The sequence below is a fragment of the Dermochelys coriacea genome, chromosome 1 (genome assembly GCF_009764565.3).
Source record: "Dermochelys coriacea isolate rDerCor1 chromosome 1, rDerCor1.pri.v4, whole genome shotgun sequence".
NCBI lineage: Eukaryota > Metazoa > Chordata > Testudines > Dermochelyidae > Dermochelys > Dermochelys coriacea.
Genome location: NC_050068.2, coordinates 130,887,303 through 130,914,796, shown reverse-complemented (window position 1 = coordinate 130,914,796; position 27,494 = coordinate 130,887,303). Strand labels below are relative to the sequence as shown.

The 27,494-nt window shown below is 38.4% G+C and overlaps 1 protein-coding gene across 2 annotated transcripts in view; it reads left to right on the top strand.

The window, feature by feature from the left end:
- ANOS1 (anosmin 1) overlaps positions 1–27,494 on the top strand; it is a 162,832-nt gene that overhangs the window by 90,701 nt on the left and 44,637 nt on the right. For both annotated transcript variants that reach the window (XM_038387738.2, XM_043500148.1), the window contains exons 3-6: positions 219–281; positions 3,617–3,839; positions 9,320–9,504; positions 16,894–17,023. In XM_038387738.2, coding sequence (XP_038243666.1) covers positions 219–281; positions 3,617–3,839; positions 9,320–9,504; positions 16,894–17,023 — 601 coding nt within the window. The remainder of the gene's footprint in view (positions 1–218; positions 282–3,616; positions 3,840–9,319; positions 9,505–16,893; positions 17,024–27,494) is intronic.

Below are 27,494 nucleotides of genomic sequence, written 5' to 3'. Positions count from 1 at the left end.
TGAGAAATATTGGAAACATTTCCTATAATATAACAGTGGTTCAAAATGACCTTGATCTGAGACAATGACACAATCTTATCCTCAGGAGAAGTGGTTTAAAAAAATCTATTAACTTCCAATGGGTCAAACAATCAATAAAGGCGTAAGATCTGCTATGAATGTTACTTTTTCCTCTTACTCACTAGTCCCTTTTCTCTTTTTTTCATTATTTCCCCCAGTGCCTGGAGCCCTGCAAAGAATCTTGGGACTTGAAGAAAAACCATTGCCAAAGTTTCTGTGAGGTAGGTCAGCCCTGAGGCATTCTTTCTCACTTTGTTCTGGCTGTCTCTTTCATTTGTACTACTATGGAGGTTTGCACTTTTAAGGTGACAGCTAACACACACAATCTACATATGCTGCATTCTCCTGTATTTTGGGAGGATGAGTGTAACAATTTAGTATTAAATCTGAGTAACAACACTGTTTTCACAATTTGTTACTGAATTTTTTATACCAACCATTTTCCTCAAGTTGAAACTTAAGTCTCCCATCTAGAACAAGCTTAGTTAACTTTACAGATATGAAAAGTTCTGTTAAATCCCTCTAGCTAGTTGCTATTACTGCTACATTCCCTTACATCCCTTCAGGCCACAGGTGTGTTTGAAACATGTAGGAAAAAGTGTGTTTGAAACACACATGAGCTAATATATGAGCTAGAAGTCTTTATAATTCTAGGGTTGATGAAGCAAGACTGAGGATTTGTCTGCACATGAAAATTATTCTGGAATAAGGTAGAGTGAGAATGGAATACACATTAACTATTCCTGATTAACTCCATGTGTGGACACCTTTATTCTGGAATAAGAAAGCCTTTTTCTAGTTTGTTAATTTCCTTCCAAAGTGGATTAAGTGAAATTGGAGAAAGTTGGTCTTATTCCAGAACCAGAATGTCCAAATGTCCAGAACCAGAATGTCTGAATCAGGAAGAATTCTTTGGGAATTGCTATTCTGGAATAACTCTGTATGTAGACCAACCCTCAGGCCAGGTCTACGATACAAAGTTTTGCTTGAATAGCCATGTTGGTTCAACGGAATGAAAAAATCCACACCTCCAAATAACATAGCTATGCTTGTAAGAGACCTTTAACCAGTATAGTGTGTATTGTTTGGGAAACTGGTTTAGCTTTACTGGCTTGCACCTTAGGCAAATATAAGGTGTGTATCCACGAGGGGGCTCTGTCACTATAACTATACCCCTATAGCTGTATCAGCAAAGTCTTTCTTTCTAGCATAGACTAGTTAAACCAGTGCAAACTGTATAGATAATCCTACTTGGTTTGAGAGTGGTTCATATCAATTTATTTATTAGTTTCTTACACATTTAAACTAAACTGAATTTAACTCAAAATAATAATGTTTACACAGGGCTTTGCACTGATTTAACTAAATCCATTTGAAAACATCCTTCCATTAAATTAATAAAAATCTGTGCATAGACAAGACTTTTGGTTTTGCCTCATGGGGAAGTGTTTTTGCTTTAATCTAATGTTTTAATTTAACTGATAAAGTTATACCACTTTAACCTCCTTCCCCTTGTCTTCCTGCTCTGGAATAAGAATGCCTTTTTTGGGCTTAGTTTAGTCCCTTCGGAAGGGGTTTAAACTGAATTCAAAAAAGCATTTTTATACCAGAATAAATTTGCTTGCATGGGGTCAGGTTATACCTGTGTAACTGTGCATATATAACTATGTTAGCATAACTGGTAAAACTTCTCTGTGAAAACAAGTCCTTAGATATCCATAAATTAAGGCTTTGTCTACTCTACCCTACTACTTTTGTCGGTGAAACTTTTGTTGGTCAGGGGTGTCAAAAACCACACCTCTGAGTCCTGACTGACATAAGTTTCACCTTCAAAAGTGCTGCTATAAACAGTGCTATGTTGGTGGGAAATGCTCTCCTGATGATATCGCTACCATTGCTCTTTGGGGGTTTAATTATGCTGGCAGGAGAGCTCTCTCCCGGCTACATAGAGCGGCTACACGGGAGACCTTAGAGTGGCGCAGCTGCAGCGGTACATCTGTGCCATTATAAGGTCTGTAATGTAGACATAGCCTTAAATGGTTTAAACTCATACAGCTTTCTCATGTAGACAAGACCTAAAGTAGTATAAAGTGGGTATAACTTATATCTCATACATCCCTCTTCACTGTGGCTTTACATCTCCAAATCTGAATTCACACATTTTGGTTTAAAAGAAAAACATTAGTAGAACACTGCTCTATTGTATTTAAAATGTGCTAGCATCTCTTTTTGATTAGTGATTTTATGATTGAAGCTAAATTTAAAACCTCAAAGGCCAGTAATGAAGAGCAGCACATTTAGCAGCTAGCAGAAAAATGAGCTGTGAAACAGAGTGCGGAAGAGAAGCCTTGAAGACATATTATGCCTCCCAGGGGCTATAAAGTTTTTTAATTAACTAGCTGCAAATTTGTGATGTTTTAGGATTAAAATTAGCATCTCTCTCTCTCTCTCACACACACACACACACACACACACACATTCTCTCTCTCTCTGTCACCCTCAACCTCACTGCAGAAGATGCCATTTTGATTGAATTAACCCAGACCATTCTCATTTGCAGTGGAAATCTGTCAATTTCTCTTTATTCAGGATAACATTTGGAAGGAAAAATTTAGCTTCAAAGTTTGCAAAGTCTCTACTGGGAAATAAGGGCCTGATTCAGCATTTCTTACTTATGTGAGGAATCCACTGAAACAGTGGGACTAGCTGTGTGAGGAAGATTTACTCACAAGAGTAGGGGTTTGTAGAATAGGATTCCAAAATCATTCTCTAAGAAAATTCATAATACTTTTAGAAGCAACTTTAAATGCACTCCATAAGCCCATTATTGGAACAAAGATGGCACATGCCTTTTAAAATTTTGTAGCTTTCCATAGAACTGGAACCTAATTTTTCAGATAAGTAGAATTAACTGATCATTGAAAAATATCTCTCCTTTAAAAAAAATTGACATTAGCATAAAGATGTTGGTAAATCCACTCACGTCAATGTGATTCAACAACCAAATGAAAATATTACTATTAAATTTTGTCTGTGTAATTTGGGGTGGCACTATGCAGCAGGGGTGCTGGAATTATTTTTATAGTGGGGTGCTGATGATGGGAACCATGTATTTAGTGTTTGTTATTACTACTTCAAGGCGAATGGTAGCATTCCCAGCATCCCTCGTTCCTGTACCACTGCTATGCAGTATACTATGGGTAAAGTGCCATGAAATACAAAGGGAAAAATGCAGAATGGTTCCAAAAAGGACTGTTTTGTGGATGGTTTCAATCTGTCATGAAGCAACTTCATAGTCAGCTAATATGAAGAAAACGAGAAAAGCTGGCATATAAAAACAACTTAATTCCATAAAAGACAATGGTCTTGTTTGAGGGATTTCACCATTCTGTACTCTGCAAGCTTTGTTTAAAAGCTACATGGATATGTAAACCCTCAGGGGTAGTCTTGCAATAGCTGAGCATTTGAATTTTCTTTCCAAAGAAATCTCTGGAAATCTTTCAGCATTATTTTTTTTCCACTGAAGACTTGTACAATTGTTTCGTGTTCCCTTTAGCCTCTTTTCCCCAAGAAGAACTATGAATGCCTAACTAGCTGTGAATTCCTCAAATACATCCTGTCAGTGAAGCAAGGAGACTGCCCAGCACCTGAGAAGGCCAGCGGTTTTGCGGCCGCCTGCGTTGAAAGCTGTGAGGCTGACAGTGAATGTTCTGGGCTGAAGAAATGTTGCTCCAATGGATGTGGACATACGTGTCAAGTACCAAAAAATCTGTACAAAGGTAGAGATCATTAGGAGGCACTTCTAATGTGCTAAGTGTTTTAGCCTGTAATAAAGCTGCCTAAAAAACAAGACCTTTAAGTTTATAGGGAAGTAAGTGTGTGTGTGTGTGTGTGTGTGTGTGTGAGAGAGAGAGAGAGAGAGAGAGAGGTGATTGTGAGGATATAATTGTAACTGTAAATTGTCTGTCACTGGAAGTTTTTAAGAACAGGTTAGACAAACACCTATCAGGAATGGTCTAGTTCTCAACCAGGGGTAGAAGTCATCTAGATATTTGCCTTGTTTTACAACAGGCTACATAAAAAACACTGGCAAAGTAAGTACAAACTAAAATTTCATAGAGACAATGGCTTGTTTATAATTGCTCTCTATGCTAGACACTGAAACGTAAGTACAGTATTTATATTCCAGTTGATTTATGTTATAATTCTATGGTAACCATGAGAAAGAGCCATTTTTCAGTAATAGTGTACTGTGACACTTTTTTGTATTTTTATGTCTGATTTTGTAAGCAAGTAGTTTTTAAGTGAGGTGAAACTTGGGGGTACGCAAGACAAATAAGACTCCTGAAAGGGGTTCAGTAGCCTGGGAAGGTTGAGAGTCACTGGTCTAGTTATTATGTAGTCCTGCCTTGAGTGGAGGGGACTGGATTAGATGACCTACTGAGGTCCCTTCCACTCCTATGCTTCTATAATTCCTTGTAGAATCCATAACAAGGTGTCAGTGAATCACAGAGAGGAGGCCACAGTGAATCTGAATCATAAGCAGAACACATTGGCCCGTCTATGTAAAGTGTCACTTAATTTTACACAGATGAGAAGAACAATTTCAACAATGAAAGTATTTAACGGTAAACAGTTTAAACCACTTAATCGGAGATAATCTTTGTTGATAAGAATCAAGTGGGTAGCACTACCAAGTACATAGTGAGAGATAATCCAATTGGAGAGCAAATGAGTGCTATATTCTGAATCAATGGCATTGATATCTTGCAGATAAAGCAGTTAGAAAATACTAAAAAAAATACATATAGGCAGTATTTCAATGCTTGAAGAAGCTGAGGAAACAAGTTCTATTAAAATGTTTTTACTTGCTTTGATTGGAGTCTTGAAATTCGGAGAAGAAAGTTTTCCTCATCATGCAACAATAAGGTATAATAACTTATGGAATGATAGGCTCTAAGAGTGATTCCAGAGTTTGATTTGTTAACAATAACTTTTGTTCACTTAAATAGTTTTAAAGTGTGAATCTAACACTGAAAAGTGACTGTATAAAAGGCACTTTCTCACTCCACAGATTTAGTTTGTGTGTATATTAAAAGTAAATTCTCCTTACTTTAGTGAGAAGATAAGATCCTGCCAAGGATCAACAGAACTGGACCAAATCAAGCCCACACTACCAAAGTCTCTGTAGCTTGACTTTCTAAACCCAGACAGCATTAGCAGTTAGAAAAGTCTTTTTGATTTACTTAACATAAATAAAACAAGTTTGATCCGAAAGTTATCGAACCACAGTAAACCTGGAACCCACAAAGGCACTGTATGTAAAGTGCTTTGGGATGACCTCCAGTAAGAGCTTAATCCAAAGGTCATTGAAGTCAATGGAAATACTTCCACTGGTTTCAATGGTCTGTGAATCAGGCCTTATATAATTATAAGACTTTAATACATTATTATAACATCACATATTAATGTGCAAAAGATTATTAAAAATGAATGATTTCATTAACTCATTCATATTCTTTTTGATGCAAATGACCCAAAATTGATGCTAAAGTAATACAGTATCTGTACTGCATGGGAGCAGAAGTTTACAGGATCAAACCTCAAATGTGACTTTATATAGTAACTTTCATTGAGGGCATTCAAATGTATTTTATAATTGGTGTGTGTGTGGAGTGGGGGGAGAGTGAAATTAAAGGGCTGTATGTAGGGGACAAAGCATATATATGATATGCTGAATGAATGCAAAAGGAGAAGTCCTGGTCTAATTATATACTTGTAGCACTAACATTCTGCTCCAACATTCTTATCAGTTATCTTCAGTAGGTATTTGCTTGGAAGCACACAGATGTGTTACACAGGAAGCGCAGAACCAATGCTCTTCTGCTTTCTCAGCTGATGAATTCAGAACATTAGCCCTTGAAATTGTCTTTCTACAACAAAGAACAAGATGGAGCTGGGCAGGCTTGCTTTTCATTTTCTCCAAGGGCAAATGTCTCCCTGCCACTAGGAAGAGCAAAATCGGCAAGCATGACTAAGATCTAGTGAACAAATCTAATACTCATGCGAATCTTTTTGACAGCACTCATAGCCATAAAATGAACTCAGATTGAAACTAAAATAGTCTATAGGCTTGTTTGCATTATAGGTTATGTCAGTATAACTTATGTTGTTCAGGATTGTGAATAAACCACCCTCCCTGAGCAAAGTAAGTTACATTGACCTAAGCACCAGTGTGGATGGTGCTGTGTCGGCAGGAGAGTTTTTGCTGACATAAATACCACCTCTCATGGAGGTGGATTTATTATGCCAATGGGAGAGGACACTCTATGCCAACGGAAGAGCTTTCTCCAGTCATGCCACAGCAGCATAGCTGCATCAGTGCAACTGTGCTGCTGTAGCACTTCTAGTGTAGACTATGCAAGTTGCTATAATTTCACCGTTGATCAAGCTTTGGAGATTGGCAATACACAGAAAAATCTAATGACAACTTCTAATTAATGTAATATGCTGTCAGTTCAGGGCAACTGCAGCTGTATTTCCCCTCCATGGTCCTGCAAGGGCACCCACTTTTAGGCTTCTAGATCCCAGCTGTTACCTGTCTTAAGCAGAGACTCACATCTCTCTCCCTTCTGACCAGGGTATTTCCAAGCCGTATAGTTTCCTGCCTACACTGTGTTATTCCAAGCAAGCAAGACTGCCTGCATGGGCCAGCATCTGTACTTTGCTTAGTCTTCTAAGGCTTCTGAGCAGCATAATGGTCAGCAGTTGTAAGTTACCACACTGCCCTCTTTAAGGAAGAAATTTGTTCTTAAGATGAAAGCATTAGAGAGAACATTAAAAACAATAGAAGAATCTACACTCATGCTAAAAAACTTAAAAGGGATCATCCCAACTTCGGCTCTGGTAGGTGCCAGTCCTTCCAACACTTCCCTGAGGATTGACCCTCCCCCACTTTGGACAGAAGGTCTTGTCCATTTGCTGAATCAGAAAGAAGGTGCTGAGTTAGTTTAAACTCAGACTGTTTATCGAAAGGTCCATTTTTTTTGTCTCTTGGTCTCTGGAGAATCCAGTCTGAACCGGTCTATGCAAGCATCTCCAGGTGTTGGAGGTGAGTTAATTTGCCTAATCCCCCCACATTATTCTTAGTTCCTGCAGGGCTGTGATTATTCTCCCATATGAAATTACATACAATCCCTGGCCCACAATGATGCATAAACTTAATATCCATATATTTTGAACCCCTTCCCCCCCAGCCCCCAGATATTAGGTTACTCTTACATTTGAGTTATAAGTATGCTTTCTTATGTCTGATGTTTATATATTTACTTTTTATGGCACAGATACATACGTATTAGTTGAAAAACACCTTTGGTAACACATTTTCTGGACTCTGGTATTCCACATATAAAACAAGACATGGGCTGAATTCCTCACTGGATTTCGGAAGACTAATTTGTTCAAGAATGGTTAAAGGGACTGAGCATTTACATAATAAAAAGCACATTGAGTAGTGATTGCATCCACGCATCTGGATATGAAACTGATGATGCTGGTTCCACAAAAGGATTTTAAAATGCACTTGTGCTATGCGTTAGTTGTTTGTGCTGCTGAGATCCATCTGCACACAATTACATACACCAGAGAGGTTGAGTTACTTCCAATCAAGTGAATCCAACTGACCCTAATGCAAAGCAGGTGGAAGACTTTTTAACATGCAAATAGTAGGATTATTGTACATCATAATTAAAGAAGGATATGAAAATGTAGACATACGAACTGACATAGTTCATGATGCTCATTACATTAGATTATGACTTCTGGCTGTTGAATGATATCCAGGATTTAAACCTATGTGGTAACAGGATTTGGATGCTGAATTTTCCTCATGATGGTTTTAGGTTTCTTCAACACTACAATATTTGTCTTTATTTACTGTAGCAGATTATGTAATTGGGAAATCTCTGCAAAAGGCAGTTTGTTGATCTAAGGAAGTGAAGGAGTTGGAACAACTAAACCTCAGATATTCCTCATTTAAATCTTTGGTAAATAGAGACAAGTGGATCAAAATTCTGATAATTTATGTTTACACACTGGCAGTTTTGGATTTGCTAAGAAGACACAGATGCTCCCATTATACAGTAATATCAGTTATGGATATGGAGAGAAAAAAACATCCGAGACCTGATTTATATATGCTCTTTGAACCAAATCCTTCCCCCATTGATGGCAGTGGCAAAACTCAGACTACAATGGGACTAATGTTTGGCTGTTTTTACACCCCTCATTTGATACATGTCTAATGTAAAAGTATTGAACTCTTAATATTAAAACTATTTGTAATTTCTTGGAGTCATCTGTGTATGAATAGTTAGGGTAGAAGCATATTTAAATTACAATGTATGGCACCAATCCACACAGTGAACCCTGGCACCTGTGCAGAGCCTTATTAAAGTCACAACATAATTAAGATATATAGGACAAAATTGATAGGAGGGTTTAAATGTCAATGCAGCGGTTTTATTTGTCATGATCTGAAGGAAGAGAGTGCTAGATACTGATTTCAGAGTATCAGCCATGTTAGTCTGTATTCGCAAAAAAGAAAAGGAGTACTTATGGCACCTTAGATCAGATGCATCCGATGAAGTGAGCTGTAGCTCACGAAAGCTTATGCTCAAATAAATTTGTTAGTCTCTAAGGTGCCCCAAGTACTCCTTTTCTCTTTTGTTAGATACTGATATAGATGAGTTCCAAAAAAGTATCCATAGAAATGCAACTAACAACTTGATTTGCTGATTGAATCAAAAGAGACCAGCTCTAGAAAGTAATTCCTTCCCCAGTATGTTATAAATGTTGCAAAGAGGTGTTATAGTCATGATGACAGAACTGCAGAGATAACATAATACTCCATAATAATGAGTGATTGCTGTAAACTTTTAAAAGGCAATTTCAGTAGATTGTAGTGTAGTGGTTGAAAAAGGAAATAATAAATTAGGGTGAGATTTTTCAAATGCACTCGGCGTTAACTTTACTAACTTTAATATGAGTTTTACCATTGAGTTTAGTGGGAACAGAGTTAAGCTAACTCTGAACATTTTGGAAAATTCCACTTCTCATGCATGTTAAATCCCTTAACTTTTTTTCAGTCTGTCCAGCCATTTTCCTCTTAATTGTCTCACAACACCCCCTACATTTGTTTACACATACACACCCCGTTCTGTAAACGTCTTAACATTCTGTCTGTATGCTCCTATTTCAGGTGTTCCATTGAAACCCAGGAAAGAATTAAGATTCACAGAACTTCAGTCTGGACAACTGGAGGTTAAGTGGTCTTCAAAATTCAATATTTCAATTGAGCCTGTGATCTATGTGGTGCAGAGGAGATGGAATTATGGAATCCATCCCAGTGAGGATGATGCTACCAGCTGGCAAATGATGGCACAGGTCAGTCATTTGTATAATAATCCCTAGGTCTTGTATAGCAATTTTATGAGTAGACCTCAAAGTGCTTTTACAAAGGAGATCAATACCATTAGTCCCATTTTACTGTGGGGAGATGGAGGCACAGAGAGTTTAAGTGACTTACCCATGGTCACCTAGCATGCTAGAGGCCAGATTGCGAATAGAAGCCAGGTTTCCTGAGTCCCAGTCTAATTCTCTATGCACCATAAGTCATGGTTTTTCTGTCAAGTTTTTTTCATGGGAGAGTAACTTCATTTTTCTCAGCCATATTACTTGTAGTATTAATATAATAATACCAAAATGCTACAGTTTTAGCACTTTATACCAGTGGAAGGTGACAAGCTGGTGAAAAAGCTGTTAGTATGAGTATACCAGCAAAGATGTAAAAACTTCTCTTAAAAAAACACTTTTCAATCTATATTTTCAAAAATGATTAATTTTGCGTTGCTCAATATTTAAGTGTTCATCTTGAGATGCCCAACAGGCTCCTAATTTTTGGGGGTGTATGGTCAGCATTGTCTAGAAATCCGATCCTTTCAAGATGTGTCAAGTTTGGCATTTAAAAACAAAGGTATTCAATCTCATGAGTCACATTTTTGAAAATTCAGGCTTCGGTACCAAATTTTGCCACTGAATGCATATGACAGACCCAGCCTGTTCTGAAATCAGCAGGGCCCATAAATAACATATGGTGATAGAGTTTGGCTCTAATCAAAACTGTAGAAAATTAGTTGGTATAAAAGCCAATTGTCTTTAAAAATAAAATAAAAAACAAAGTGGAAGAAAGAATAAAACATACATTTGTTGGTCTGTTTATTTTAAATTGTAATTTCTCTGGCATTTACCTATCAGTTCAGCAAACTCTATGCTATTATGCTCTTATTTCTTATAGCAATCCATGCTGTATATGTAAAATTCATTTACAAATGCTTTTTAATGAGAAGCAGCCAACAGAGAATAAATTTTCACTTAGTTCCTTCCCAGTTTCAGTCAGTTTCTTAACATGGTGACAGCCCACCTGTATGGCAGAACTCCAGCAGTTTATCTTAACCGCTGCAGCCACATCCTTGCTGACAAAAGCAAAACGTTGATTTTAAAAAGAGCTGTGAAATGTCTTTGCAGCAGGTAGCAAAGAGGGGAGAAAAAATAAAGTCCACAAAGTAGAGCCAGGCGTATAAGTTCTGTAATGACCTGAGTTTATCCTCCATTGAGATTACATACAAATAAGCTACATTAAAAGAACATTGGGCCTGTAAAGTCAAGCTCTAAAAAATTAGTAAGTGCCAGAATGAACACTGCCTGTGCAGCCTTCATATGGCGCTTCTGTGCACATGCACTATAACAGAGCCTTGCCCAATGTCACAGGAGAAATCTATGGCAGAGAATAGAACCCAGCTTGTCTCAATCCCAGTGTAGTACCTTAACAAAGCAACTTCCTTCCTCTTCTTACAACTCTCAGCTTCATTTACTGTTATCTTGTAAAATGAATGACGGAGGGGTCCTGTAGAACAAACAGTATGTGAACTTGTCACTAAAGACTATATCGTATTGCATATGAACAAAGTGATGGAATTAAGGTTGACTGGGCAACCTTAATTCTGGCATTTCCTAATTTTTGAGTGCTTGACTTTATAACTTTAACATTCTTTTAATGTAGTTTGTGATATGTAATTTCCTAGGTATGTGTGTGTATGTGGTTTCTCTTAACAGTCTCAAAAAACAGAAATTCCATGATGTGGAAACATATAGATCCCAGAGCTTCCACATACACAGCATAGAATTTTACTACTTGAACTAGAAGAGTATCTGATAGTGAGGATAGGCTGTGATCCTCTATGTGGACCACACTGCACGTAGTTTATGCAACTGTTTGCTAGGTCACAGTGGAATATTGAGAGTCAGAATGCCTGGCTCTGGAGGTGAACATGGGCTAGTAGTTATAGAGAGCATAGCCAAGTACACAAATTTGACCCATTTGTTCTGAAAGGCAATGTGGCTGAGTAGATGAGAGTTTGGTTTGTCATATTAGAGATAGGTTGGATTCCTAATCCTACCTGAAGTGATTATGTGCAGCTCTAGTCTTACCCTAGTTACAAAATGAAGGAATTATATTTGTCTGCCTCCTAAATTTGAGGTGTGAGGCCTTGATCAATAATCTGGGTGATGAAGTGAACAGAGTTATTTACACAAGTCAATGGAAAAGCTCAGAATTCATGGTTTCTTCCTGGCTCTCAGCCCAGCATGTCTTCCTCTAGTTGAAAGTTGTGGTGGGTGCTGCTGCTTCTTGAGGTATTCTTTTTGGAGCTTAGGCTTGATGGGGTGAGGAAGATATGCTCAATGCACATGGAAGGTCACCGAGGCCATAGTCAAGGATCTGGACCTGTGTGTGCTTGTGGCAGTAAAATGTATTGGATAACTGCTTCCACGTTATTACAAACAGTTTCACAATATTTCTTCTGGCTAATTAAAAATCTATTCATTTTCATGTTTTTTACTAGCGGATCAAGGGTAACAGAGGGTCTATCAGTTCTGAGCTATGTTTCTCTAGGGTTTGGGTTCCCTAACATTTGCTCTAGCCTGTTGTAGAAAGTCTCAGCATGACAGTCAATTTGTATATATTGTATCTTGTTGCCTTGTGTGTATTCTTAGTTTTAATTATGCAAAAGTTAATTTTGTAAATGTAGGTTGTCTGCTTTTGCATATGGTTTTGTGATACTAATTTTTTTTTAAAAAACTGCTCTTTAAAAAAAAAGACATTTTGCAAACCATTAGCACACAATGTGAGTAACAAACAAAAAACCAAAGTTGAATTACATTATTTAACATATGCAAATTGGTCATTGCACTAATGTAGGAGCTTTATTTTCTTTAATATTTTTAATATCTTTTCCCTAGGGCCATTCTAAAACTGCCACAGTATAATATGACATATTTTTCGGAAAAATATATTTCAGATGTGTACAAGATTGACACAATACACCAAAGTGATGCTCGGGGATCAATTACCATATAAAATATATTGTACATAAATGTGTTAAGGTACCTTATACTACTCATTTTCACAACTTAACCACCTGCACTTAGGTATTGCAGGATAATACCATCTGAGTAGCAAACATGCTTTATAGGATAGACTCAAGGAGATCAGCCTAGTTAGTTTCACAAAGAGAATGTTAAGGGGTGACAGCTCTAATATAATATAATAGTGTTGTTTAATGGTCTCCCATATACACTGGCAGTGTTGCAGGTGTGTAAAGAAGTTCAGCCAAACAGTATTTAATATTGTACGGCACACTATTTTATTTACCTAATATATAGGACATCTGGTAAAATGATGCTGAATATTATGATCTGGGCTCCAAACACAGTTAACATGATTTTTTTGTTGGAAAAAATGCAATTTACCATTAAATGGATATAAAATATCCCATAAGAATTTAACATTTTGTTAAAGTTTGTTGAAATGGTGAATGGTTGCTGAGTGGTTCAGTGGTTTAGTGCTCCAACATCATACCTCTCGAGCTCCAGTTACATGTACTGTATATAATTTGCAACAGACCACCTACTAGGAGTTTTGCCATTGAAACCAATGGGAAGAGGAGTAGGTCTGCGGTCAGGTCACAAATTAGAATGAGGTTGGCAGTCTCAGCCTAGACACAGTTTCTTTCTTTCTCATAATTACTACACAGTGATGGCACAATTAGTATTCTTTGTTTCCAATGTTCCTAGGTTGGAATAATAGGACTGTTACTGATCAGGGCCCGAAAGTCTTGGCTGAGAAACTGAGAAATTTTGTGCTACGTCTGCCTGTACTATGCCTGTCTTATTATGACCACTCAATTCACCAGAACATTTAAAAAATAAACACTTCAACAGTATTGTTATTAATGTATTACCTCTAGAGAAACTGGTCCGATTTCTGATCCCAGTTACACCAGTGTAAATCTTGAATAACCCACTGATTTCCACTGGTTGTAACTCACATCTCTTTCCTACTGTTACTCCCATTCCCTGTGCCACTATTTAGATTCTAAGCTTTTTGGGTCAGTAACTGTCTTTGTCTCCTGTGAAATAATGGCACACCTTTGGGCTCTATAAAATTAAGATAATATTAAAGGCCGGTTCAACTATGTTCGAGCCTTCAAGGTGCTCATTTGATTGAATAATTCAGTCCCTCTCTCCATAATAAAGAAGCAGATCATGGAGGGACGAAGATGCAGAGGAAGACTATGAAGGGAAAGGTCTGTAGCCCCCACATAGGCTTCAGTAGTTAATAAGGGAGTCCTAGATTTGTGCAGATGGAGGAAGAAGCTGGCAACAGCAGCAGCTGGCTGGGCCTGGAGTGTACCACAACCACAATAGCTTAAAACAGAGATTGGAGAGGCAGGCAATAAGGCAAGAGAGGAGAGAAGACACCCCACTCCACACCCACAACATTAAATATCTCAATTTCTCTGACCGTAGCCTCTTACCAGGTTTGGTTACAGGTAGACACCTTAAGTGCAGGCACCATCTGAAAATTTAAGTGATCAGTGATCTAAAAATAATTTTGCTGGATAGACAGAGCATCTCTCAAAAGTTCAGGCTGGCTCACTAGGCCTGGGACATTCACAGGCATTAGGAATATCTATATGAGGCAGTATGCAGCACAACTGGTTCATTTATTACTTATATGGTATTGACATGAGGAATAAATATGTAATAATGGGCCCTTCATTCAAACAGAAAAAGGTATAATATCATCTAATGGCTGCAATTTGAAGCTAGACAAATTCAGACTGGAAATAAGGTATTCATTTTAAACAGTGAGTGTAGTTAACCACTGGGACAATTTACCAAGAGTTGTGATGGATTCTCCATCACTGACAATTTTTAAATCAAGACTGAAAGTTTTTCTAAAAGATCTGCTCTAGGACACCAGTTTTCAAACTAGGGGGCATGCGGCAATCCCAGGCGGGACTGGGACCAGCCCTGCACGGTGGGACGGAAGCACCATCTGCACTCCCTGACTTACTCAGCCGGTCACCCAGCCTGTGGGTGTCAACATCTGCTGTGGCTGCATCTATTTCTGCTCCTGGCAGCGTCCACACCCAGCTCTGGCTCTATCCCCAGAGACCGTCACACGCACTTTCTTACACCCTGAAAACCCGAGTTGGGAAGGGAAGGTATTATGTCTATTTTTGTCTGGGTTAGGGGGTGCAACTAAAAATTTTAATTCAAAGCGGGGAGTGGGAGCTTGCCTCAAAAAGTTTGAAAACTGCTGCTGTAGTACTTATTTTGGGGGAAGTTCTTTGGCCTATGTTACACAGGAGCCCAGACCAGATGATCACAATGTTCCCCTCTGGCCTCGGAATCTATGAAGCTTGAGGAGACATTGAGCAATCACACACAGATTTTACCTCCTCTGGGGCACTCGACATCATAGGTTTCACAGCAATTCAGCAATGGATCTGATACTGGGAAGATAGATTAATGGGAAATAGATCTTGTCAAACTAATTTTATACCCCTTTTTTAATTAGATTACGAGTTTGGTTGACAAAGGCAACAGTGTTGATATAAGATTTCTACAAGGTATTTTTTTTTGACACCACACATTTTGATAAAGAAACTAGAATGATATACATTCAAAACAGCATGCATTAAGTGGATTAAAAACTGGCCAAATGATAGGTCTCAAAATGTAAATGTAAACCAGGAATCATCATTGAATGGGGTGTGTTTCTAGGTGAATCTCATAGGGATCACTTCTTGGCCCTACACTCTTTAACATTTTTATCAATGGCCTGGAAAAAACCCCCATAACAGAGTTTGCAGATAACATAAAGATTGGGGGAGCCGAGTGGTAAATAATGAAGAGGAGAGGTCACTGACACAGAGCAATACGTACTGTTTGGTAAGTTGGGTGCAAACAATATGTATTTCAGTACGGTAAAATGGAAACGTATAGATGTAGGCATAGAGAATGCAGGCCATACTTACATGGTCGGGGACTCAATCCAGGGAAAGAGTGACTCTGAAAGAGACTTGGGTGTCATGGTGTATGATCTGCTGAACATGAGCTTCCAGTGCTACACTGTGGCCAAAAGGACTAATGCAATCCTTGGATGAATAAATAGGGGATCTTTAGTAGGAATAGAGAGGTTATTTTACCTATGTATTTGGCACTGGTGTGACCGCTGCTGGAATACTGTGTCCAGTTCTGGTGCTGACAATTGTTGAAAAATTATAAAGGGTTCAGAAAACAGACATGAGACTGATTTAAAGGATTGGAAAACATGCCTTATAGTGAAAGACACAAGGAGCTCAATCTACGTATCTTATCTAAGAGGTTAAGAGATGACTTGATCACATAATAAATGCCCATGTAGGGAATAGAAATGTAATTATAGATGTCTCTTCACTCTAGCAGACAAAGATATAACAAGATCCAATGGCTGGAGGTTGAAGCTAGACTTGAAATAAGTTGCAAGCTTTTTAAGAGTAAAGGTATATTTTAAGGGTAATTAATCATTTGAACAATTTATCAAGGGTTGTGGTGAGCACTCCATCACTGGAAATTTTTAAATCAAGATTGGATGTTTTTCTAAAGGATATGGTCTATTCAAACAAGAATTAATTCAAGGAATTTCTATGGTTTGTATTATGCAGGAGATCAGACTAGATAATTGCAATGGTCCCTTTTGACTTTATAATCTGTGATTCTGTGAAGATCCTCTTTAAAAATGGGTCCAGGATGCAGCCATATCCAGGATGGTTACAGTGGAGCCTCACTTTCAGGATGGCCACATTTCCACACAGAGAAGGCTCTGCCTCCGATGCATTCCTAAGGATCTGTAGTGTTTTTGGATAGGCCTTAAAGTTTATTCTGCTGGAAACAAATCCTTGCTCTGTCTCTGCAAGGAGATCCTTATGGAGATTTTCTCCCCCTGAACTGATTTCCACAGTCGTCATAATTGGAAAACATTTCCATCCAGTTCTCCTGAATGTGTACAGGTGTAGGGGAGACCAGAATCTTGCCCGTTTAAGTCACAAGTGAAAGTAAGCTTTGTCACTTAAGCTGATTTTTTGAGGGATATTTAAAAAAAATCCACACTGTTTTGTACAGTTTAGCGTGGTCAGAAGCCTTTGCTAAGAATTGTAGATGTGTTGCAGTTCACAACTAAGGTGGGCTGGCAGAGTAATTTGCAGTAGTTGGAATCTGCTGGCACTTATGATTTCACAGTTTTATGTGTACTTAAAACAATTTCTCCAGTGTCCCCAACCTCAAAAACCCTACTGAATAAGCTAGTGTGTGTCAGAAGATGTGAGATAGTAAGATTAACATTTCAGAATAAAAGGAGTCATTGTGTTATGACATTTTTCCCACCAGACTACAGAGGAGAGAGTACAACTGTCTGACATAAGACCCAGCAGGTGGTACCAGTTCCGAGTGGCGGCCGTTAATGTGCATGGGACAAGAGGCTTCACAGCACCCAGCAAGCACTTCCGCTCCTCTAAAGGTTAGTATTCATTTCTCACCCTCATCTTGACTACACATGGAATGCAACCCAATCTTCTTAATATTTTTGTTGTAGATTTTCAATGGGTGGGTTGTCTGCATTTAGTCATTAGCTTAAGCAATGGCCCAGATTTGACTGAAGTTATTACGTAAATTAAAGGTTAAGGATGCCATTATTCTTTTATCTGCAAGGGGGTCTAAGAATTAATGAACATCCTTTCGGGTTCTTTCAACACTGCTAGTATGAGAACTGAAGTTCTCCTGACCACATGATACTGAATGTCAAACATGAAAGAACTGAGATCTCAACATATACTATTGCAAGTAGTCTCAATATTTGTTATTTTCATAGGGAATATATTCCTGCCATTTGCTGGACGGACAGTATCACATAATTTTGTTGGTTGTGTTCAAGCAATTATAGCACCAGTAATTTGACTTAGTTCTGCTTCTCTGTGCATGCCCTTCCACCTGCTAGCAGGGATCACAAGGTCTCTGGCACCATCAAAAACATAAATGTCAAGCAAACTTTTCCCTCTGAAGAGGGAGAAGTGCTAGAAATTTCATGAACTCAGCTAGAGACTTTGTTGTTTCTATTTGCTTTTATATAGAAGGCACTCATGTGGTGATGCATGGCAGTATAAATCCCTAAGATAGACAGACTTTTTGTTCATTTTGGCAGTAGGTGACACAAATCTTTAGTGATGTTTGATGCAGCACACTTTAAGAACCATATACCTTTCTATTTCTGTATGTCTTCTGAGCGTCAACATTCTGAAGGCATCAGAACTCCAATGAAGAAGGTGGGAGAAAATATTCAGCATGTTACATGGAGACATAATCAAGCAATTATGGTCACAGTAATTGGCTGTTACTCAATGTCTCAGTGTGTACTTTTTTTTTTACTTGCCACTTTGACACTCATTGTATACCACACAGATAAACTGCTCAGTCCAGATTCTTCCTGGCCACAGCTCAGCAGCTTTCAGCAGGCAACAGAAATGGCATCCCTTTCCCCCGTGAGCTAAAAGAGTAAATGTAGAGCTAACATGTTAAATGCATGAAGAGTTCCTGCAGGTTTAGTTTCAGGGATTGTAATAGAGCCTCTCTTCTGGTGGGCTAAACCTGATTAGAGAAATGAAGGGAAGAGGTGTGAAAACATTGAGGAATGGGGACAGGGCAAAGGAAGATGTCTCATCTGTGATGGTAACTTTGGTAGGAATAATGGAAATGCAGACATGCTCTGAGAAATAGGAGAAAAAGCCTCCATGGGGAGAGAAGGAGGAGAAATGGAATTTAAAAAATGGAATGAAAGATAGATAGAAGAATGAGGGTCAATTGGGAAAACGAGAGAGAGGATGTCATGCTCCCATTTACCCTCATTGACTAGTGTGGCTCTTGGTGATGTCACCCAAGCTGGAATTTGGCCCCTGGTCCAAAGTCAATAAGTATCAGCACTGGCTTATCCCAACACAACCTACTATAAACTCTCAATTGTTATACAATTTTCTGAAGATGAATTAACTTTAATTATGCATGCATCTGATGAAGTGAGCTGTAAACTTATGCGAAAATCACGAAAACTTATGCTCAAATAAATTTGTTTGTCTCTAAGGTGCCACAAGTACTCCTTAACTTTAATTGTAATTTTACAAAACACATTAGGAAGTTTAATAAAATGCTATGAAAAGGGACATGTTAATTAATGTTCTTTTCTGACTCCCTTTAGAGTAAATGGGACTTTTGCATGTGTAACTCATGCAGTGTTTTACCAATGGACTCTGCAATGTTATATATAACATAAAGGTAGTTGTATAAAAGAAATAGCTGATATGGGCCATTGCTAATGGAGCTTTTAATTTTTGGACTCTGGTCTGGAATTAGTATAGCTTAATAAAGCCCAGAAGCGACCAACATGGTCACAGTTAACAAGGGCATGTGCTATTGTTGGCAATTTTGGTAAATAAATCAGAGTGAAAGGGACTGAGGACTGAATGAATACCTTATTACTGCCTGTCAGGGTTGAGGCATATTGGTAGTTTTCAAAGCCACTGCCCATCCTCACCATTCTGTGAATAAATAAGACTTCATTTTCTAGTTCTGATACCTTTTGAGTTCACCCATAAGAAAGTTTAAATTTAAAAAAATAACTAGAAGACTTTTTTCTGTTTTTGTTTTAGCATAAACTGCTATGTGTACTATAAGAGGAGATATGCTATTGTGTTGGATACCTCGGATCTATAGATGTGCAGAGTCTATTGTAATGAGGGCTATGTATACCTAGACAGATGGATAAACAGACAATAGTCAAAAGTTCTCAATTAATTTAACTACTGGAAAAGTGATGTTGTTCATTATAACTATACGAAGGTCTTGATCCTTTGGAGGTATCCCTTGTGTGATTGAACATCCACTAACATGAGACTAAGGCCAAGGTATACACTAGAAACTTTTGCCAGTATTACTCTCTGTGTGTGTGTGTGTGTGTGTGTGTGTGTGTGTGTGTGTGTGTGTGTGTGTGTGTGTGTGTGTGTGTGTGTGTGTGTGTGTGTGTGTGTGTGTGGTTTTTTTGCAACATTTCTATACCAGCAAATTTTCTGCATGCAGATGTAGTTATACGGGCATGAAAGTGCTGGTATAGCTTATTTTACGTGCTGAACTGGTATAAATTATACTGGCACAGGCACTTTTTTGCTGGTATAACTGCATCTGCATTAGGATTTTTCTGTGTGGCTATAGTTATACCAACAAATCTTTTTCAGTGTAGACTAGGTCTAAAAGGCATGCCATCTCATCAAGGTGCAGATGTCTGTCAGTAGCAAACTACTAGTGGCCAGAGCGGCAATAACTTGTTCTGTGTTCTGAAGTAAATGTTTTTTTTTCCCCCTGGGGTAGCAAATGTTACATGTTGACTTTTTTCTGGCTACATTCATGCTGCTTTACACCACACCTCAATTATTTGTTTGGATTTTGTTAGTCTGAGACAAATATTCTATCTGGATGCAATTTGAAGCTGTAATTGTGTAGAGATGTAACATATTAACCATGAAGTTTTGGCTTTTGCATTGCATTTTCAGGCAGGATTTGTAATAAGTTCTAACATATTTCTTCACTCCATAGTGTGCTAGCCCCAGGAACATATGGCTCTAAATATCCACATGGAAAATGACCACATTTTAGATATTTGGAGCCTCCTATTTTCTGCAGCGTACCCATCTGCCCCTCCCTGGCGCTTGCATGTATAACCTACTATTCCTGGTTGGTTTGTTGGCAGAAAGAGTCCTAAGAATTCTGTGACAAGGACAGCGAAAGTCTGGAGTACTTTTTACATTCTGTTACAGAAGAAACTAAAATAATTGGCATCTTTATAGCAGCAAAAAGTATAATCAACCTTGTTCAAAAGGTTACTGTAACCCTCACAAGTAACTGTTTTCAAGGCTAAACTGCAGCCCTCGACAAAGAAATGTGAATTGTCATGCAAGCAGTAGAGAATAGTTAGCTGATCAACTCCATAGTCAAATTTATCTCTCTTCAGGAATTTATATAATTTTTCAGGGCTGCTGGCACTTTTTGTGGCCGTGACAACATCTGTGCCACATTCACAAGTCCAGTAAGATGAAACATGTCTAGAATGAAATAATTGTTACATAACCCTAGTGTTCAGCAGATTGTTTCAGCTATTGGGTATTCATTTTGAAATATTTGATGTCTCCCTTCATAAGAAAGACACATAATAATAGTACAAATACCACAATCAGTGACAGAATTAATCGTCTTGTGCCACTAAGAAATAGTCCAATATTGAATTTGTTGGATGAGCTGCAGAAGAAAACAAAACCCTATAGTCTTTGGCTATAGGATTGCCCAGTCTCCTCACATCTTGTCTAAATCAGCCTAAATCAATCATGTATGTATGAAGTACCTGATGAGTATTAGTGGTTTTATAAGATTTATCAAGGACTAGATCTAGAGTTTCATTAAAGTCTCCAACTGTAATAATAGGATGGAGGCCCATGTCATTTATACTCATGAAAATATTTGGGATCATCCTGATTTGTCCTGTGGAGATTGGCAAAGATGATTTTAGAATTGCTAATTTCATCATGAGAACAGTAAATCTGACCTCACTGTCAGATATTATCAGAATATTAATATTAAACTTTCGATGTATTAGTATGACAACAGCCTTAGCTTTAGAATAAAAGCAAACAAGAAACTGAGAAGCCTACCCCAGCTTTATTCAGTTTACAAGCTTCATGTTCTATCAGATGTGTCTCCTGGAGCATAACAATGGCACCATTCTCTTTTTTTAAGCATTGTGTATTTTTTTTCTCTTCTTTCAACGGGATTATTAAAATTCTTTAAATTCCAGGAGACACATTTAATTATCAGAGCCATCATTGTTAAAATATACTGGATAAACTATAAGGTCACTTTGTAAATAAATGAAATAGCAAAATTTCCTGAGTGCCATATAGTTCTTGCATAGCTGGGCAGCAAAATTTATATAATCTAGGGGTAGGGTGTCACTTCCCAGTACCTATGCTACAAGAGTAGGATTGAAATTCCTACCATGGGACAGTAATAGGATGGTGGCAGAAAGAGAAATTAAATAATAGATAGTGGAGAGAGAAATACACATTAGTACTGTACAATCAAAAAAGAAGAATCTGTGTAAACAGCCCAAAAACACATACTTGACACCCAGAGAGGGCTGCTGGATCAGGTGAAACTTGGAGATCTTCATAGCCCCTGGGGCCCAAACATTACTATAATAATCCCTTATTACCAATAGAATCTTGATACATTAGTCCATAAAGAAGCACCATCTAATAAAACAATGATTTTATATATATATAAACTAATGAAATGATAAATTTTACATTGAAGTTCCTTTCCCATGAGTTAAGGCAATAGGAAGTAAATTGATGATAACCCCTTAACTCTTCAACTCCAGAGAGAGAGAGAAAAAACAAGAACTAACATCAATATCAACCAATGCCCATCAACTTTTTTAGAGCAGCCATATAAGATCCCAGAGAGCAAAACATACATTCTGTATAATCAGATCATTCCATAGATGTCTCCTCTTGCAAGAAAAGAGTTTGCATTTTTCTGCCTCTTGAGGGGAACTGAATGATACTGTCTTCTCATCACTGTTAATATAGAGTGTTTTCATGTAATTAACAAAATACTTCAAGTCCATCTTCCTGGCCAATGGTTTTGTTTGGTTAAAAGCTGATCTCATTGCAACCACATCACAGGCATAATCATGAAAGAGCAGTATTTTAATTGCTGGTTCTCCCTATAACAGCTTCTTTTTTTCTCTGGATTTCTGCAAGATAAGTCCTTTAGTGGTAAACTTCATGAACTTCACAATCAATACTCTAGACTGACCTCCTGGAGCTGGCTTGGGGACAAGGGTCTGGTGTGCCCCTTCTATATGAAACCAAAAATCTACTGGCAGATACAACAATTTAGTAGTTTAGGGACAAATTTGGAGAGTTTACTTCTCTATTGCCCCAGGGACACCTACAATTCTGATGTTACGTCATTGTGAGTGGCTTTCTAGATCCAGTTGCTTGGACTTAATAGTCCTGATATCATAACAGTTCTTCATAACCTGTAATTTGTTCTCTCTGAAATCATCTTTCACTTCAGAAATTCTGTGTTCTGCTTCACCCATCCTTCTGGTTACAGCTGTAGTGCACTCTGAATTTCAGTCATGGTGGCCTGTAGGGTAGAAACTGTAGATTTAATTTCAACAGTATCCATGGCCACCTGTTGTAGTACAGTTATCACCTGTGTTCCATCGGGCTCAGGCACCATTTTGTTTGTAGAAGGGAGGCAGGTGGATCTTCTCTTTTTTCTTTCTTTTTTTTTCCTTTGGTGCTTTTGGATTTGGAGAAGATGATGTTGTGCTAGAGGGCATCTTGGAGGTTGCAATAGTTGGGTGCAGTATTTCTTAGGGGCTTTAGGGGACCATGTTTGGGGATTTTTACCTGATTGCGGCACTTCAATTTCAGTTTCAAACAAACTGCATCCACCTGAGTCACAGTGCCCCCTGGAGTTCTCCATCTTCTTGTCCTTAAAAAACAAAACCAAACAACAACAAACTACTTATTTCATGAAGCATTCCAAAGATAATGACCCTAGACCCAGAGTTCCCAAACTTGGCTTGCAGATTGTTCAGTGTAAGCCCCGGTGGGCTGTGAAACACTTTGTTTACCTGAGCGTCCGCAAGTACGGCTGCTCCCAGTGGCCGCGGTTCACCATTCCCGGCCAATGGGAGCTGTGAGTGGCCATACCTGCGCATGCTCAGGTAAGCAAAGTGTCTCACGGCCCACCAGGGGCTTACCCTAAACAAGCCGTGAACCAAGTTGGGAACCCCTAGACCATTCTGAGTCTATTTGGTTTGATTTTTTTAACACATTGTAGTCCCTGCTGCCTTTATATTGTAAGGATTTGAGGACAGGAACTTGGTAATTTGGCACTAGCTCACTTATTTGTTTATAACACTATATAAATAAATATTTCTTATTACACTCAGGTAATCAGTGACCTCATTGGAGAGAACAACAATCATAAAATATTCAGAATGCTACAAAGGAGCAGCTGTTTTTTGTGTGCTTGTTTTTTTTTCAGATAAAGGGTTCAAGGGCGGCCAATATACATGGCTTTGCATTGGGAGTGGAGTGAAGCTGCACTGCCCCACTCAGTGGGAACTCCGTAAGGGACTGTGCCACAGAGAGAAAAAAATCCCTCCCTGCGGTACTTGTCCGGGTGAGAGAATGCCCAGCTCTTTGGGACAAGGACTGTCATTTTGTACAGCACTTTGCACTGGGGGGTCCTAGTCCATGACTGGGGTGCTATAATACAAATAATAACAATCAGAATGATGCTCCCCAAGAGAGCTGATTTAGAAATTTGAATTTTTGACTTATTTTTTTGCCATCTTTTGCTCATTTGAGCGGCTAATATTTTCCAAAACAAAAGATTTTCGCAAACAAAAAAAATCATAAACAAAAAAAAATTATTTTTTTCCCCTCACACGTTGACTGGTTCTACTCCCCAGTCTGTGCCACTGGGCTCTGGAATGGGAAGGAGGAGGGCTCCTTGGGAGGCAGCAGTCCCTGTGCTCCATTACTGTGTGTGTCTGGGGGCAGAAGATTGCAGAAAGCTACTTATGCCCAACCCCAACTTGTGTGGATGTTCAGTTACCTGCCTGAAAGGTGCTTGGTGCCAATGCTATGACTTGTTAGTAAGACACAGTATGAAATTCACTTATACAGAAGTAACAAAAGTGCATTTGGGTCAGTGTTTTGAGGCTCCAGTCGTGTAGTATTAACCTAATTCAGCTTTGTATATAATGGAGGTTTAGTCTCTCAAGAACAGGGTCTGCAGTTAACCAGAGGGATCAACATTAAACATTGTCATGTAATGCATTTATTTTTCAAGCCTATTCCTAGATTAATGTGCCATTTTCCTAAGCAAAAAGAGGCTATATAGGTCATCAAACACACACAAACAGCCAAAACACTCTCCCTCTGCTAGAGGCTTTTGTCTTCAGCATGAAGGCAGTTACTAGCGTACACAGTATAAATTACTAAGAAAAAGGAAGCAGACAACATTGTTTTCACAGCACATTAGTACCACACTGGATGTGATTTCATGCATACATTACTGAGTGTTAGTAAAACCAGAACAGACACCCACTCCCAGCAATAAAACTCTTTCTGTTGCTCCTATGAGACCAATGATTTTTTTATACTGTTGCACAGCTGGTTTATGTGTGCCATTTCCAATGGGCAAAACGGATCCCTCGGCATATGCCTTGGGACTGTTTAATAGCTAGAAACTTGTCTGTGATGCAGCTTCAACAGTTTTGTAAAGACTTACAAGGTAATAGTTTAAAAGACAGTGTTTGGTGATCCATTATATATAATATGTGAAGTGAAAAAAGGTCCTAAATTAGAACCAAACTTGCTCTGATTATTACAAGTCAGAAGGAGAATTCCAAGTTCTCGTATCCTTTTTACTTTATGGCATACAGTACAATTCATTTATTCATTATGCTCATTACACATTAAATAGTTCCCAAGTTTTGACCAAGAAATGGTTGCATTTTGGTAATGGATAAATGATCCCGCTGCATAGTTTGTATGTATTGGTTTGCTAAGGTTGCAAAGTGCTTTTGGATGTAAGGTGGTTTTCAATATAGAAACGAGAATATGGGGGAGGAGGTAGTTAAACAGCAAGGATTCCTCTTTTGGGGGATATGGGGACAAAGTTTTGCATGTGACGGCAGAATAACCAGCAATACAGGAATTTAACTTCTTTGGGGATACACAGGCCAGATATGGTGCAGACAAATGCAGTATTTGCCCAATGTGCTGTGACGGTGACCTCAACCTTGACCTAATGAAGCTATCATTTCTTGGGGTGAAAAGTGATTTACTTGTCATGTTGCTTAGCCCAGAATTATTTCCAGATCGAGGACAGGTCTGTGTGCCAAATTCAAGTATATATGATGATTTTTTTTAACTTGAACTACAGTACTAACCACAAAGGAAAGCGTTGCAAACACTGATATCAGTCTTTCTGCAACCAAAAGATTTGATTGTACCCTCAGGTAAGCACATGCCTCTGCAACAACTACAGTAACAAAAATAAGCATTTGAGAAACTCCAGAACTGGAATTATAAAATAGTGTCATCTTCCAAAAAGGTATCAAGACAAAGTGCACCTAACTAATTTATATTTTAAGGTGATCAGTAAAAGGGGTTAATGAAGTGTAACTATAAGGTAACAGGTAGGATGACCATATGTCCCATTTTGGCCGGGACATTCCCTTTTTTAAGCCCGGTCCTGGCCGTCCCAACTTTTTTGGCAAAACTGGGCATTTGTCCCACTTGCTCTTACCAACAGATAAGTTGGCAAGAGCAAACTGGACAAATCCACAGTTTTGGCAAAAAAGTGGGGTGTGACCCCTAGCAGGGCGCAGAGCAACCTTCAGGAGAGAGAGGGGGCAAGCAGCAATGCCAGCCCTGCGTGAGAGGGAGGGCTCGGGAGAGCGGCTGGGCTGGGCTGGGCTGGGCCAGGCCGGCCCCGCACAGGCAGATGGCGGGGGGGGGTCGGGTCAGTCCAGCATGTGGGGAGTAGAGGGCGGCTTTTTTACCTTTTGGGTAAAATATGATAACAGATTATCATTGTAGTCACATTAATCAGTATTTAGTTTCTGTAGAACTATATAAGCTTTTTGCATTATTTTGATACAAAATTTCTTTGCCACTAGCATTTGCCTTGATGTACAAACCATGATATGACTTGTCAGTGTCCGGTAGAAACAACGTTTTCATTCAATAATGCAATAGTAAAAGAGAGAATATGAAAAAAGTGTTATCAGGTAATTGGGGAACACATTATTAGGGAAGAATACTCTGGTGGATTAATTACAATGTTAGTTCTGTATTTGATATTTAAGAAATTTCACATGACACTTTCTTTGTGTTCACAGTACACTATGTCTGTCTTATCCTTTATTGGTTCTCACTTGTGACTTTTGTCTGTGAAATAAAAACCTTTTAAATCACAGAAATCGGAGATTCCCAAATATTTGGACTTTTATGGAGGTAGTTTTGTCAGTTGTAGTGGTGATGAGTGTCATAGAAATGTATATAAATAAAATTAGGTACCAGTATTTGCATGTAAAGACATTGGAGAAAGTAATGATACGTTAGCTTTAGATAAAATGGAACAGATCCTCTACTGGTGTAAATTGTCATAGTTCCATTGATTTCAGTGGACTCCATTGACTTAAATGGAGGTATGACAATTTATACCAGCTGGAGTTCTGTACCTACATCACAATCTCAGGAAATATTTCCCACCTCCAGGCAATATTTTATTGCTACTGTCCAAACAGACAGTATTCATATTGCCTTCCGCCTGCTAATCTGTCTTCACAGCATTTATTCTAATACTCCAAATTTTTAAGCAACTTCAAACAGTGCTATATTTTTTTAAAAATCACCAGTCTAGAGAATTTTTACCTCTTTCTCCCTCAAATGTAAAATTTCTCCCACCGAAAGTCCAAGGTCCAGGATGATATAAATTAAAAAAAAATGGTGGTGACATTTTTAGGACCACAAAATAGGTACACAAAAGAGAATACTCTGAAAATATGTGGTGTTGTCACTACTGCTGGCATATGAGTCAGAAGGGTAACATATAAATCCCTTAGAAAAGAAGCATTTTTTCAAGGAACGTAGGATCAGATCCTCAAAGGAATTTAGGCACCTAACTGGAGTTAGGATCTAGGCCTTAGCGTTCTGAATGAATTTTTCATGGAACTCTGAAGAATGGTATTAACACTCCATTTCAGCAAAAGAACAGCTCTGGTAACATCTATTCCCATTCAACTCTTTACTTCTTACCAAATGCTTTTCATCACACTGCATGTTTGTCCAGCT